The sequence below is a fragment of the Phodopus roborovskii genome, unplaced genomic scaffold (genome assembly GCF_943737965.1).
Source record: "Phodopus roborovskii unplaced genomic scaffold, PHOROB, whole genome shotgun sequence".
NCBI classification, from domain to species: domain Eukaryota; kingdom Metazoa; phylum Chordata; class Mammalia; order Rodentia; family Cricetidae; genus Phodopus; species Phodopus roborovskii.
Genome location: NW_026126516.1, coordinates 2,694,550 through 2,710,516, shown reverse-complemented (window position 1 = coordinate 2,710,516; position 15,967 = coordinate 2,694,550). Strand labels below are relative to the sequence as shown.

Sequence of the window (15,967 nt, the reverse complement as noted above, 5' to 3'; positions counted from 1 at the left end):
AATAATCAAGTAAGCAATTACAAATATATATCCTTAAAATGACAGTTTTTATAAAATAGAAGTCTACTATGTTCCTAATGAAAGTATCATCAGATGTTTTTCTCCTGGAGATAGAAAGTTAATTGATAAGATTAGACAAGCATGAGTAGCTAAGAAAAAGCTGAAAGTGAAAAGTAGCAAGTATGGCTAGCCCTGTTGTACATTTTAACCCTTAAAACTAAAACCACATGGTGTTGACAGAGGAGTACATTGACCAATGGAAGAGAATAGAAAATACAGAAACACACCCAATTATACTTGGAAATTTAATATTTTAACACAGGGACATCCTAAAAATGGTATAGAAAAATAAGAATTAAAAATTATCTTATTTATTCATTATAAATTTATTCATTTATTTATTATTTTTCAAGTGTGTGCGTGGATGTGTGTGAGTTCCAGATATAGAGGTAAAAATATGGAATGCTTCACCAATTTACACATTATTTCTACACAAGGGCAATGCTAATCTCCACTCTAGTTTTAATATATATGCTGCTGAAATGAGCACATGGAATTTTGAATATGTGATGTTTGTACTGGGGTAAGATAGGTTTGGATACATTTCTCATATCGTGCACCAGGATGACCATATAAAAAGTAACATACTAATTAAAATAAACTTGAAGAAGCCAGGGGGCAGTGGTGCGCACCTTCAGTCCCAGCACTTGGGAGGCAGAGGCAAGCAGATCTGGATGAGTTTGATGCCATTCTGGTCTACAGAGTGAATTTCAAGACAGCCAGAGCTACACAGAGAAACATTGTCTTAATAAAGAAAAACCTTGTAAAGATGGAAAAATTATTTATGACCTAGATATGGAGAAACTTTACTATGACTTATTCTAACTGCAAAGATGAAGATCATAGACATAATTACATATGTATATATATATATGTTCATATGTTTATATATTCAAAGTGTTTCAGAATCTGAAACTTCAGTACTAATATGATCCTACAAGTAGAAAATTTTACTTTTGGATATATAAAGTATATATGAAAACAGTACATTTCATACTTAGATCTGGTTTCTTCCCTAGGTATTTCATTATGTATGTATAAATATTAAAAATCCAAAATCTGAAACACTTCTGATCTCAAGCATTTTAAACAACAAATACTCAATTGGTATGTATGTAGTATTTTTTATGTATAGATGTATATGAAGTTTGGTGTTGGGGATCCCATCTAGGACTTTTCACATGCTAGGTAAGTCCTGTGCCACTGAGCTACATCCCAAGCTTATGCAAACACTTTTGCATAAGAGTAATCAAACCAAGAATCAAAGGACAGGTTAAAAGAACATTTCATGTAATGGGCATGAATTAATTTCTGAAACAAACAACTTCTAAATTAGGTAAATGAGAGCTCATGGACACAGATAATTCATAGGAATAACTATAATTTAGCCTTAAGTATTTTTTAAATGATGCTCAACATCATCTTTTAAGGATTTAGTTATTTTTATTTTATGTTTATCAGTGTTTTGCCTGCACAGATGTATGTGTATCACATGGGTGAAGTGCCAGCAAAATCCAGAAGAGGGCGTTAGAGTTATATACTGTTGTTAACTGCCATGTGGGTGTTTGGAATTGAATGTCAGCTCTCTGAAAGAGCAGTCAGTGTTCTTAATCACTGAGCTATCATCTCACCAGCCCTTCCCAACATCATTTTTAATAAGGGAGATGCAACTTAAACAATAAAGTCCAATCATTTCTTTCTATCACACAAAACTGCAGCATTTGAATAACACTTTGTTGCCAACAAATGTGATTTTTATATACTTTTATATGAGATATGGTAGTTATTCAGAGAAATTTTAGCTCTATAAGCAGCATTACACATATGTACCTTTTGGCCCAGTAGTGCTATATTTTAGATAATATGCTAAGAAATACCTGAGTAATATATATACACATAACTAGTGGTACTATTCTAATAGCAAAAGGTACAACAATCCAAATATCTTGAATTTTACAAAAACAACTCTTAAAAAATATAAATCATAGGTGAAACTAGATACAAATTACATTAATTTTTTCATGTTGCTAATGTTAAATTTTTTATGTGATAATGCTATTATGATTATTTTTTTAAAAGTACCTTTTAAAGCCAGGCAGTGGTGGTGGCCTTTAATTCCAGCACTTGGGAGGCAGAGGCAGGCAGATTTCAGTGAGTTTGAGGCCAGCCTGGTCTATAAAGGGAGTTCTAGGACAGCCAGGACTGTTACACAGAGAAACCCTGTCTTGAAAAACATTTTTACCTTTTAGAAATGTTATAATCCATTTCAGATAGTTTGTTTTAATACTTCAGCTAGTGAGAGCCTCTCAAAGTAAGATTCTGAGGCCTCTGTCACATCTTTTAGTGATTACTATTTAATTATTTTAGATTAAATTATATCATTGGAATTTATTTCAAAGTATGCCAAAAGTATAGGGAAAGTGAAAGGTAAAGATGAAATAAGATTTGCCATGAGATGAAAATTGTTTAATTTTGGTGATTTTGTTATTGTAGGTTCTCTTTGTGTTAAAATTTTCCACAAAATTGTATAGAATTTAAGTAGGTGAAATGAAGAGAGTTCCTTTGGAGAAGCACATTGATAATCAGGGTAGAAAATTACACAAAACATTCTCATGTACCATGATTCTGATAAATATAATACAAAATCCATTTGCAATATTTCTTATTTGTGTGCTTGCCCTCCCTCCTACCTGTGAGTGTGTGTATATGTGTGTGTGTGTGAATGATACAATTATTTTGGATATATTTTTCTGTTAGTTTAATTCTAAGGATTAACAGGACATAGTGTTTATAGTAATTTGCTCATTAGGCTGCAATTACAAAGGATTTGGATTATTAAAATAATTGATATAGAAGAAGTGAAATTTTTCTGTCATACTTTTTATGCCAGTCATAATTTCTTTTAAGTTTTGTTTGGACATAGATGTATCAAAGATGTACGAGAATATTAAAAAGGGTATTTTTCTTTCTCAAATTATAACATTGAAATTGTTCATTTAATAATTTTAAGTATGCTGTTCTGATGTCTTAGGTTGTATAAAATCATATAAAAGAGTAAAATTTATCTTCTTATCAAATATTTTTCTTCAGAGCCCTCATTGCATTAGAAACATATAGATAATATGGCTTGTTTATTGTTAGTGACATTAACCATGAAGTTTTATGCTTTCTCTTTTATCAGGTTGCTATTGGAAATTTTCTGGTTATTAGAAATTTAATGTAATGGCAGCAGAATTTCTAAAGAGTTGCTGTAGAGGATGTTTCTATGGTGAAACAGAAAAGCACAAGTGTGAGTATTATTTTGATTTTGGTAAACAGTGCTTCTCTGTGCATTTAATAAATGAGTAAAATAGGAATGTTTTTGACTTTGATGGGAAGGCCAAAAGGGAAGGCACACTGGGTTGTTACTTCAGAACTCCCAGGGACCTTGAGGTATAGTGGAGAGATTAATTTAAACCATGAGACAATCCCGGACATCACCATAAAGAAGAACGTTTGCTGTGGGAGCCGGAATGGGATTTGGCAAGCTGACAGAAAGAGGGAAGTACAAAAATCTGAGAGTTGGACATAGGCAGGTGAATGGAATAAAACAGTCAAGGTAAGGGGAGAGGTGTGCTAGGAAACAAACTCTGATAAATGTTTTGATGCAAATAAAAACAACTTCCACTTCATGTTCAGTTACAGTCAAAATGTCTTGTGAATGAATGAGCACTGTGCTGGCTAATTTTATGTTAACTTGACACAAGCTAGAGTCATTTGGGAAGAGGGAAACTCAGTTAAGAAACTCTCCACCAGATTTTCCTGTAGACAAGCCTGTAGTGCATTTTCTTGATTGATTATTGATGTGTTTGTGTGGAACAGCTCACTGTAGGTGGTGCTGGTGGTCCTGGGTGCTGTAAGAAGTCAGGCTCAGCAAGCCAGTGAGCAGCAACCTCCATGGCATCTGCTTTAGTTCCTCCCTGAGTCCCCTGGATGATGGGCTACAGGCTATAAGCTGAACTAAACCCTTTCCTCCCTAAGATGATTTTGGTCATGCTATTTTATCACAGCAGTAGAAACCCATATAAGATAATCACTGAAGAAGGAACAAGATCCACATTCATGAAAAATTCCTAGACTAGAGATTTCCTTTTATATTGTATGATTTCTTATCACTTCAGGGTTAAGATTCTAACTTTACTTTTTCTGCTTCTTTATTTCTTGTACGATAGAGCTTCTTAGTATATATTTGGATATGAAGTTTTATTAGTCCATTTTTTTGATGCCAGAAACACAGTGTCTCTGCTTATTATAGACTAGATAAGGAGTTTATTTTGGCCCACAATTCTAAAGATCAAAGGTAATGATGGTTTTCTTGCTGGCAGTATCCTCAGGCAGTATAGAATATCACTTGATATAAAAGCAGAGAATGAACACGTGTAATGATCTCTCTCTGTCTCTTACAAAGCCATCAGCATTCAACCATGGATTCTCTACTCTGCCAAGGGAAACGAATCCAAAGCCCCCATATCTAAACACATGATTTAGTTAAGTTTTCATAGATAGTTTCACTTTCTTTTCAATGTGGATTGTGGGTTTAACACCCTTACAGTAGGGGTTAAATGTCAACCCATAGGCAATACACTTAAACCATATCCAGTCTATAGCAGAAGTTTTCTGTTTTACATTAAAACATTTCATAAATTCCTGCACTATAGTAGTTGTACTTTTATTCATTCTACATATAATACCAACTATATATAAAGATCCTTTCCCACCCTATCTTAGGTTATATAGCTATGTATATACTATTTTACAGAATAGATGAAATGGTCTATAGATGCTCAGGCAGGGGAATTTGCTAATATGACAAATATTTAGTTAGTATGCATTTTATTTTGTGATTTGTTGGAGAGTTTTGTAGACTTGAAAACTTTTGACTTATTTCTCAGAATTCACATGTATTTGGGACTCAGGTTTACCCATAGAATTAACAACAAAAGTTGCTTTGTTTATAGCATTTTAAAATGACTAGGTTTTTATTTGAAGATATTACTAATTAAACTGTGAAGTAAACTTACTTTCCATAATGAGCTTTTATGGGAATGAATCTTAAAAACTTTTTTACATTCTAATAGGATAATGTGCTTTGGCAGTCACATATTAATTTATTAAATCTTGGTTCATCAAGATTAATGTAAATTCCAGAAGTGTTTGTTAGAACTCAGGGTAGCTTGTATCAGAATGTTTTTCTAAAATTATTTTTAAAAGGCCAGGCATGGTGTTATACACTCTTAGCCCTAGCATTCAAGAGACAGAAGCAAATGACAGAAGCCAGCAGATCTCTGTGAATTCCAGGAAAGTGTGGTCTTCATATCAAGCAAGTTCCAGGTCAGTTAGGGTTATATAGTAAGACCTTGTCTCAAAACAAAATATCAAAATGTAATGAAAGTAAAACTAAAATTGATTTAAAAAGTACTAACCATTATGGATTTAGATTATTATATATAGTCTATATGCATAATTGTGACTTACTTCTGATCTTTTTCTTCCTTTGAATGCAGTTTCTGTGGAAAAGGACTTTAAAGCATCTGTCTCAAATAGCCAAAGTACCATATGTACACCTCCATTGACTTCTGTTTCAGTAAAGTCCCAAGTTGGCTGTAGTGAGGATTATTTGCTTTCCAAATTACCATGCGATGGCAAAGAAGTACCATTTGTGGTGCCCAGGTTTAAATTATCTTATATTCAGCCCAGGACACAAGGAACTCCCTCACATCTGGATGAACTGGAAGGTAAACAATAAAATATCATGATTTAAAAGTCAACATGAACCATTTAAATGCTATTAATGGTGTTATTTTGCTTTATATATTTTTTATACAAGTTTATACAAATATTTATATCTTGAGTTCTTTTCTGAACAATATTTTTGAAATGCCCCTTTGTGGAAACTGGTCACAATATAGCATGGCACATTTATATATAGTTTGGCTTAAAAATGATATATTTTTATTTATATGTGTATGTGTTTATATTGGTGTGTACCATATTTTTTGATGCCTGTGGAGGCCACAAAAGAGATTTGGACTTCCTGGAGCTAGAGTTACAAGTGGTTGTGAGCTGCCTAGTGTGGATGCTGGACACTGAACTTGAGTGCTCTGGAAGAGCAGCAAGTGCTTTTAACTGTCGAGTCATATCTCTCTGGCGCCTCCAGTTTGACCTAAAAAAAATAGGCATATTCTCCTTTATGCAACTAGAAAGACAAAAGGAAAAGAATTTAATCAGTAAAGAATGAAGCAGAAATAATTTACTTCCACAGAGAACAAGCAATCTGTCTGTTGTTCTTCCTGGAGATCTGTCTTTCCTCCTGCATCCCCACTCTGCTTTCTCCTCCTCCCTTCCTTACTGCCTTCTTTCCTTTTCAGGTAAACTTCCCAGACTAACAGGCACATGAATAAGATAAATCCCTTGCTTGAAATTTGGCTCACGTTGTAGAGGTCAGTTAGTAAGGATAAAACGAAGCAGCATGTAGCTCTCATTAAACAAAAATAATTTGTATTAGTCCATTGAAATACTGTCAGTCACAGTGTCCTTTTCCCCCAAAATTGTGCTAGAGAATTTCAAGTATATAAAGGAATTGAAAGAACTTAACAGTTATACCTTTATGCCTAAAACTTAAATTGTCCAATTAGCATTTTACTGTATTTTTTAAATCATTAATCTATATAATGCCATCCTTCTATTCTGTTTTGGCAGAGAATGGGTGAAGCATTTAAGAATGATTTGAAATCATCAATATAATTCTTCTAAATATTCATACATATCATTTACTGAAGTTTAGTGACTATTTAGAATTTTATTTTAATATAAATCTTATTTACAATGTACCTTCTTTTGTGTGTATTTGTTGTTTTAAATATTTTTGTTGAATATTGACAAATAAATATAATTCAAACACATGTCAAGGAATATAATACTTGTCCACATATTTTTTCTGTTTTGTCTTCTCCTTTCTCTTTTGGGTTCTGGTTATACACAGTTTGACTTTTTGATATTGTTCTGTGGGTCTCTTGAGACTTATTTGTTTCTTCAATAATTTTTTTTTTAGTTTGAGAATAATTGGCCCATTTTCAAGTTCATGCCTTTCTCATTTGTTATCCTCATTCTGTTCTTAAGTCTATTTTCTGAATATTTTATTTTAGACATTGTACATTAGAATTTGTATTTGTTTCTTTTTGTATATTTATCATTTTTATGTACTATTATATCATTATGAAAGTGTTTTATGTCTTTTAGCTAGTTGTAGTGGTGTGTCTATATTAATTTCAATACCTAGGTCATCCATCTAGATTTAGGCTCTGTCTGTTACCCTTTCCCCCTTGAAAATGGATTGCATGTTTCAATTATTTTTTATGTGGACTAATTTTGGTTTATATTTTGGATATTTAGTGATATTGTGGAGACTCTAGAGTTGGTAATATTGATTTGACAAGTCCTATTTCCCTTTTCCACCCCTACCTGTCTCCCTCCAGAGTTGTAACTGGGTTGAACTTGAACTACAAATGTTGCCTTAGGTGTCAGCTCTTGATATTTTGTTCAGGGATTAGCCAGATACTTGATCAAACTTCATCAAACTTTAGAGTTTCTCCTTTCCAGGATTCTAACCTTTCTTTTAACATCCTTGGTTGCTTGTAGCTTATTTGCCTGTACTCTTTGGATTTTGTGTACTCTGCGTAGTGCTGGCTTTGCCTTACACTGAAGTTAAAATTAGTCTGAAACAGATAACTCACTGTGTGTGTTATACACTACTTTATTTAAAATTAGTCATCTGAGACAGATAACTCACTGTGTGTGTTATACACTACTTTACACACTACTTTATTTATACTGTGGTACTTTTAGGAATTTTACTTGTTCAGTTTCATTTTATAATTTATTGTTTGTAGGACATATTGGGTTTGTTGGAACAGAAGTGATTTTTTTTCCTTAAGGAAGAAAAATGAACCTAGTGCATGGCCCTACTTTGCACACATCAAGTGTCTCTCAAAAAATAGTTTTTAAAACTTGTGACTCACAGGGTATCCAAATCAGTTGATCAATTACCCCCTCGTTTATTTATTTATGTATGTGTGTATGTGGGTGCTCATGTGGAAGTCAGAAGTCAACTTGCAGGAGTCAGTTCTCTCCTTCCATCAAAAGGATTTAGGGATTGGACCCAAGTTATCAGTTATTTTTTGTCAGGACTCTGTTTCTCTTTTCATTCACATATGTTAAAAGCATTAAAATTAAACTATTGTATTAGGGTTTCTATTGTTGCAGTGAAATGCTATGGCCAAAAGGAAAGTTAGGGAGGAAAGGATTTATTTGACTTATACTTTCATATCATGTTCATCACTGAAGTAAGTCAGGACAGTAACTCAAACCTGGAGGCAGAAACTGATATAGAGGCCATGGAAGGGTGCTGCTTACCACCTTGCTTCCTTTTGCTTGCTTAGCCTACTTTTTTCTATAGAACCCAGGACCACCATCCCAGGGATGATGCCACCCACCATGGGCTGGACTCTTCCTCCATCAACATCTAATTAAGAAAATGCCCTACAGCTGAATCTTGTGGAGACATTTTCTCAATTGAGGTTTTCTCCTTTCAGATGACTAGCTTCTACCAAGTTGACATAGGCCTTAGCCAGAACAACCATACTTGTAGCACAAATAATAAAACCCAGAGGGTTCAAGCTGAAGATCAGAGAAGCCAAGCTGCCAGCCACTTGAGATCTCTCATCTCTGTCAATGCTCTGAACAAAGGGGTGATCCACCAAACCTCAAATTGCATCTCCAGACTACACTGCTCCTCACCAAATCTCAGACTGTTCCTGAGACTGCACTGAGCTCCTTATATTCTCTCTAGTCCTGGGATTAAATGCATGAGCTGTGTTTCTCTTCTAGACCCATTCACTCTTAGGTAGTCCAGGGTGGCCTTGAACTCACAGAGATTCATCTGCCTGTGACTCCTGAGTCCTGGGATTAAGGGTATGTGCTACCACTGCCTGTTCACTATACTCACTAGTGTGTCTGTCTTTGCATTCTGATCTTCAGTGACTTTATTCATAATATATCATATTCATAAATATATCACCACACATACTTTCAGTCTTACAGCCATAGTCACTGATTTTAATGGCTTTATAGCATGTCATCATATGGATGTGACATACTTTATTTAAATTATATTTTAGAAACACGAGGCATTCTTGTTGCTGTGATGAATACCATGACAAAAGGAGAAAGAGTTTATTTTGTCTAGAGTAGGAGCAAGAATGATCATCATGGTGGAGAGACATGACAGCAAATGGACAGAGCAGGGAGCTGGCTGATCACACACAGGGAGCAGAGAGAATGAGCATTAAAAGGGGGCAAGACTCTCTTTTTCCTGGTGACCATGGTAGCATACTTCTTCAACAGAACTGTAGCTCTCAAAGGTTCCATAACCACTCAACCAGTGCTGCCAGATACATGAACCAATGTGGGACATTTTTCATCCAAACCACAATGCTTTAGTATCTTTAAATAGTTAAAAAAGTACGAAATATACAGCAATAGATTATAGGGTTTCTTTTGTTCTTCTCATGTACTTACTAGAAAAATTGAATTTTGAATTACATAGGTAAAGTCAAATATATGTATATTTATGTTTATGTATGATTGATGGAACAAGATGGGGAGGCAATTCTGAGACAGCAAAACCACTGTCAATGATAGCTAAAACTTTTTTTTTTTTTTGGTTCGTTTGTTTGTTTGTTTTTTGAGACAGGGTTTCTCTGTAGTTTTGGAGCCTGTCCTGGAACTAGCTCTATAGACCAGGCTGGCCTTGAACTCACAGAGATCCACCTGCCTTTGCCTCCTGAGTGCTGGGACTAAAGGCTTGCACCAAAGCCCAGCTATAAACTAAGTCTTATAGTAACATTTTATGTGCTAAATTATTTAAGTGTTACTTTGTAAGGTATGTAAATGATGGCTCTCAGACATTACAACTCTTAGTCTTCCTGCCTTTGTACTGTACTTGGTTATGTAGTGTTATCTGAAACAGAGTGAAGATAAAATTTCTTCTCATATCTCATATTTTATTTTTCTTTTCTGAAAAATAAATAAGTTTTCAGTGTAAATAATTTGTTTTTATAATTTAGCTTAATTCAGAAAATACCAGTTTATTTTGTAGGTTCAATTTTAAGTAGGACAGAGAATCAAAAGATGGTAATAATTTAAACTTTATTTTTTTATAAATTCTGTGTTTTTGAGTGTAAACTGTGTGTGAGTGCATATTTGTACTTGAGGTCAGAGGTTGACACCAGCTGTCTTCTTTTGCTTTCCATCCTATTTTTGAGACACTGTCTCTCCCTGAGCCCAGAGCTCACCAGTTGGCTACATTGGCTGGCAAATGGGCTCTGGGAATTTCTTGTCTCTGTTCTTTTAGAGCTAGGGTGACAGATAAGTGCTAACACATTTGGCTTTTATGTGGTGAGATCTAGAGTCAGAGCCTCCTGTATGTAAGGCAGGCACTTAGTGATTAAGCCATCTTCTCAGTCCTTAAACTTAAACATTTAAAAAGTGTATGTGCATATATATGGCTGCATGCATGTAAGGAGACGAGAAGACTTTCTCTGGTGACAGTTTTAGTAGTACTGTCTGCCTCCCAGGCCCTACCCCAAATGACTTGACAGATTTTGATGATCCCTCATGGAGGGCCTCACCCTCCCTGGGGAGTAGATGGGGGATGGGATGGCAGGGATCTGTGGTGGGAATGGGAGGATGGAAGGGAGAGGGAACTGGGATCGATATGTAAAATAAGAAAAAAATTTTAAAAAAGAGAAGATCCCTCTCTTAAGCTGGATGGACTGGCCATCATGCCCTCTCAGCACTGGGATTACAAGCATACACATCTATGCCCAGCAGCTTTGATGGGGTCTAGGAAATAAACTCAGATTCTTGTATTGACTTAGCCATTGTAATTTAAAACTTTTGGAAAAAAATCTTAGTTTATGCTATATAATAATTAAACCTGAAAGGAATTTTAAAATTGCTTTAGCCTTTTAAAATTTAAGTGTCTTATATATGGAGGAAAATGCACAAAACAGAAATATAAAGCTCAGTGATGTATTAAAAAGTAAATACATGTACAGGCACCACCCAAGTAAGGAAAATGGAGAATTACCAGCAAGCCTACCTCCTATTCACTGAATATCACAATTACTACCATATTTTTGTTTTTCCTCTTAATGCATATGCACATATTCTTAAATGTATGTGTTTTTCCTGTTTTCTGGTCTTTATTTTTCATTTAGTTTTTCCTTTATTGAAAATAGAATGTTTCCATAGAATGTATTCTGATTCCTACCCCAAACTCCTCTAATTCCTCTCTGATTCCACTCCCATTCAAATCCATATCTTTCTGTATGTTCTTAGAAAACAAACAGGCATCTAAGGAATAATAAAAATTAAGATAAAACAAACAGAGAAAAAGATTAAAAAAATCACAAGAAACATACATAGTCACAGTAATCTCATAAAAACACAAAACTGAAAGTCATGCTATGTATGCAAAGGATCTGTAAAGTAAAATAAATAAAATGCCCTAATACAACATTATGAGACAAAGAATCTCCAAAGATGCCATGGAGTTTTTTTGTGTTTTCCATCCACTGTTGGACAGTGGGCTTACCTTTAAGAGACCGTTTTCCCCATAGTGAGACTTTCTTGGAAATAACTAATTTTTCATTGGCATTGTGTTTGTCAACTGGAGAAAGCTTTTTGGCTAGGGATAGGGACTCCATCTGGTGCAGACCAGTGAGTCCCTGTGCCTGCGGCCACAATCTCTGTTAATATGTGCTCTGGTCATGCTCTGTTTAGAAGGGCTTATGTTTTTGGTGTCATCCATTCCCTCTGGCTCTTCCACCCTTTCTGACTCTATTGTGTAAACGCACTACTGTATCTTTATCCATTCTTCTGTTGATGAACATCTAAGCTGACTATGTCCAATTTCTGGCTGTTATGAAAAGAGCAACAATGAACATGGTTGAGAATGTGTCTCTGTAGTAGGAGGAAGCATCCTTTGGATATGTATGCCCAAGAGTGGTATTGATGGATATTGAGGTAGATAGATCCCCATCTTCCTGAGGAACTGCCACACTGATATCATAGTACCAGGAGAAGTTCACACTCCCACCAGCCGTGGATGAGTGTTCCCCGTACTCCATTTCCTCACCAGCTTGAGCTGTCATTTGTTTTATTGATTTTGGCAATTCTGATTGGTGTAAGGTGAAATCTCAGAATAATTTTGATTTGCGTTTTCCTGATGACTAAAGATGTTGAACATTTAAGTGCTACTTAGCCATTCAAGTTTCTTCCTTTGACAGTTCTGTTTAGATAAGTACAGATAACTGTGTTTTTTTGTTTTCTTGATGTCCATTTTGAGTTATTTATGTATTTTGGATATTAGTCCTCTATCAGATGTGTAGTTAGTAAAAAAAAAAAAAAATCTCTTCCTAGCCTGCTTTGTCTGAATGATATCATTTGCTGTATGGAAGCTTTTAGTTTCTTTAATTCCCATATGTTAATGTTTTTTTGTGGTGATATATTATTTATTATTTAATGATGCTTGCCTGAGGGTTCAGAATGAAAAGCTAGCCACAAGCCATAGATGCTTAATGATAAATGTTTTGTGTTCAAAACCTTTCCAACAGATAAATTAACTATAGGTTTATTTGTCTTTGATGTTTAACTTAGATTTGTGAACTATATATAATTTTCAAAATAGATATGATTATTAAGTCTCCCCCCATATCAGTATCCAGTTAACATTGTAGTGAAAAGACAATCTTTTCTCCACTGCTATATGTGCTATATGTCGCATTATTTATATATCAAATATCCATAAAATAATCACTCTTTCAGGATCTTGTATTCTGTTGTATTAATCTGGTTTTCTATCATTATACCAAAATTCAATTCTTTATACCCATATCAAAATAATTTTTATTTTTTCTTGTTCCTTTGTTTTCTAAAGATTTATTTTTATTTATATATGTGTATATATGTGTCTCTTGTGTTTGCTATGGTGTATGGGTGCTGGGGAATCCAGAAGAGGAAGTCAGGTACCCTGTAGCTAGAGTTATAGGTAGCTGTGAGCTACCTGACATGGGTGCTGGGTTCTGAACTCCAGTCCTCTGGAAAAGCAACAAGTGCTTTTAACAGCTGAGCTGTCTCTTAAGTCCCTGGATTTTCTTCTTATAGGTTATGTTAAAAATATTCTTGGTTCTTAATATTTCTATAAATATTTTCTATTAATTTTGCTGTTGTTATTTGATTTCCAGCTTTATTGCATTGTGATTGAAAAATGCTTTATTTGACTTGATCCCTTTCAAATAAAAGATCTGCTTAGCATATCTTATTGCATGTGGTCAAGTTTTTAAATGTTGTCTTCTTAAAAAGGTTATGAACTACAGAAGTATCTTTGCACAAAGAAAAGTGCCAGAAATTTTCCAGTTTTTCTTAAGAGCAGGATTCTTGGCTCATTTCTTACATACATCATGTAATTACAATCCTATAAAAGTGTGCTGGTTAAGGTATATGTTTTAGTATCATTTGTGACAAAGCATTTCTAACATGTTCCATTCCGTCAGTGTATCAGCTGTTGGCTTATAGAAACACTTGCTTTCAGGATCTGCCAGAGCATCTTTTGGAGATCAAAAGGCAGAACTTTGCAGTTCATTCTACCATGGGCCCAGCTATGATGTGTATAATCCATGCTATATGTACCAGCACTTTTCACCCGATTTAAGTAGGCGCTTTCCTCCTCAATTTGAAACAAAAAAAATGTATGGATCTGGTAAGAAAACATTTTTGTGCTTTTTTTCTGGGCTTATCTTTACAAATTTAGAAATTAAATCTAAGACCCTAGTAGAAGTAGTTATTATTAAGAGCAGTTTTAAAATAAGAACAAAGCAGACTTCACAAGTGTGTGATAAATGTTATGGCTTCTCTCTGGTGTTATAATTAATATAAAAATTGACAGATAATGTATTATGTCTGTTGATAGTTCCTTTCATTTTCCTTTTAAAAAAGTTTTATTATATATTAGTTTACATACATTTTGTGCTGCATACTTAATAAATTTTACACTAGATATTTATAATATTTCCTTTTTCCATTCCAGTCAGCTAAATTAATTTAAGAACTCATGATTGGAGGTAGATACAAATAATAAAAAAATAACTAGAATTTTTTAGTTTGATATTTGAGACTCTATCAATTATATAACTACCATGCATATCTCAGATTCATAAAAGTCTCAGGCTTTTAGATTTTATTGGTTCATATGCACAGATGTTTCAGCATCACTGAAAATAACATTTTCTTAAGGGCTGCTCTGTGCTTAGCTCTGTGTTAGAATACACACTTAGTGTGAAGAGTTCCTTTTTAAAAATATCTTGCAGTTTGGGAAGAGAACTAGAAATATAAGAGCACATGGGATTCTGGATTAAAATATTATAATATATGCATTTATTAAATAGTAGTTGAATTGTATTTATCAGAGAATACTTAATTTGTATTAAATTATTTTTTTCTGGATGAAAGATGGGGAATATAAGCAAAAACATGCTTAAAATTTGATTTGGATATGAAAATGTGTTGTTTGATTGCTGTAGACTTCTGTTTTAAAGATGAATATGATTGAACTTTTAAAGATTTTATCAGAATTTCTCTTTATATAAATTTGTATATACTATATATGATGATTCCTATAGGGATTTGGCTTAGGACAATTATGTAGAATGTCACTGTTTTACTTTTATTAGTAAAAATATACTTTTCTCTTGTCCCTTTGTAGTTTGTGATTTAAGGACCAGTAAATTTCCCGGTTCCTCTGGGCTAAGCAAATCTATGTTTGATCTTACAACTTCACCTCAACGATTCATCCAGGTATATAATTTCATTATATGTGAACTTTTCAAATAAGAAATCAGAACTTTATGAATTACATTAGGAATCACATGTATTTCTGTGAGTACGTGTATTATAATATTTGAAGAATAAGTACTTGACACTTTCTATATAATGAAAGGCATTATATTTACTTCATTTTGCATAATTTTGTATCTCTGAATGGGCATGAGCTTAAGAATCTTGAGGCAACTGAGATTTGTAATCATAGTTCAAAGTACTTTTTTGCTTATTGACCATAATCAGGCAGTTAACTAGTATTTCTATTGATGTGCAAGACTTTAATTTTTCAATAATACTAATATAGCATCCTTTGATAGTTTAAAGTGTTTCATTCTTACTTCAGAGAAGTTCTGTTTGAAATTAGGAACTAAGACAGAAATGGTGCCTCGTGTTTGTAGTCCCAGCGCTAGAAGGCTGAGGCAGGAGGATCATTCAAGAACGAGGCCAGCCTAGGTCAGAGAGTAAAACCATGTCTGAAAACACCAAAAAATAAAAAATAAAAAAAGGAAATAGCAGGCAAGTTATCTGTCATCCTGTAAGTGAGAGGAAAAGCACTCTGAACATTTTCAATATATATTTATGGACTTTGCTTTATGTTGTTGGAGAAGGCATGCTTTATAAATGGGCATGTATTCTAAATTAACCTTAATAATTATATCATCAATTTTTAAATACATAGTGCTTTATAGTCCTGTGATGGTTTCTGATTTTTATTTGTATGACGTTTTCATGATGCAGTAATGTTCCTAGTCTAAAGGGACTATGCTTTGATAATTCTTTTTTACACTTTTATAGGTTACTGGACACTTCCAGTAATGTATGTAATATGAAAACTAATACCAAACCAAAACTACTAAAGGCTTTCCAATGTTACCTACACAGATATATTAGAGTGTTTCCTCTCTTACAAAACTGGGAAATTCTGACT

General features: G+C 33.9%; 1 protein-coding gene across 1 annotated transcript in view; it reads left to right on the top strand.

The window, feature by feature from the left end:
* The first annotated feature begins 3,237 nt into the window (after positions 1 to 3,237).
* The window catches only part of Tc2n (tandem C2 domains, nuclear), a 28,871-nt gene continuing 16,141 nt past the window's right edge, over positions 3,238 to 15,967 (top strand). Inside the window, exons 1-4 of the mRNA XM_051196480.1 lie at positions 3,238 to 3,349; positions 5,604 to 5,834; positions 13,754 to 13,921; positions 14,924 to 15,015. Coding sequence (XP_051052437.1) covers positions 3,283 to 3,349; positions 5,604 to 5,834; positions 13,754 to 13,921; positions 14,924 to 15,015 — 558 coding nt within the window. The 5' untranslated portion in view covers positions 3,238 to 3,282. The remainder of the gene's footprint in view (positions 3,350 to 5,603; positions 5,835 to 13,753; positions 13,922 to 14,923; positions 15,016 to 15,967) is intronic.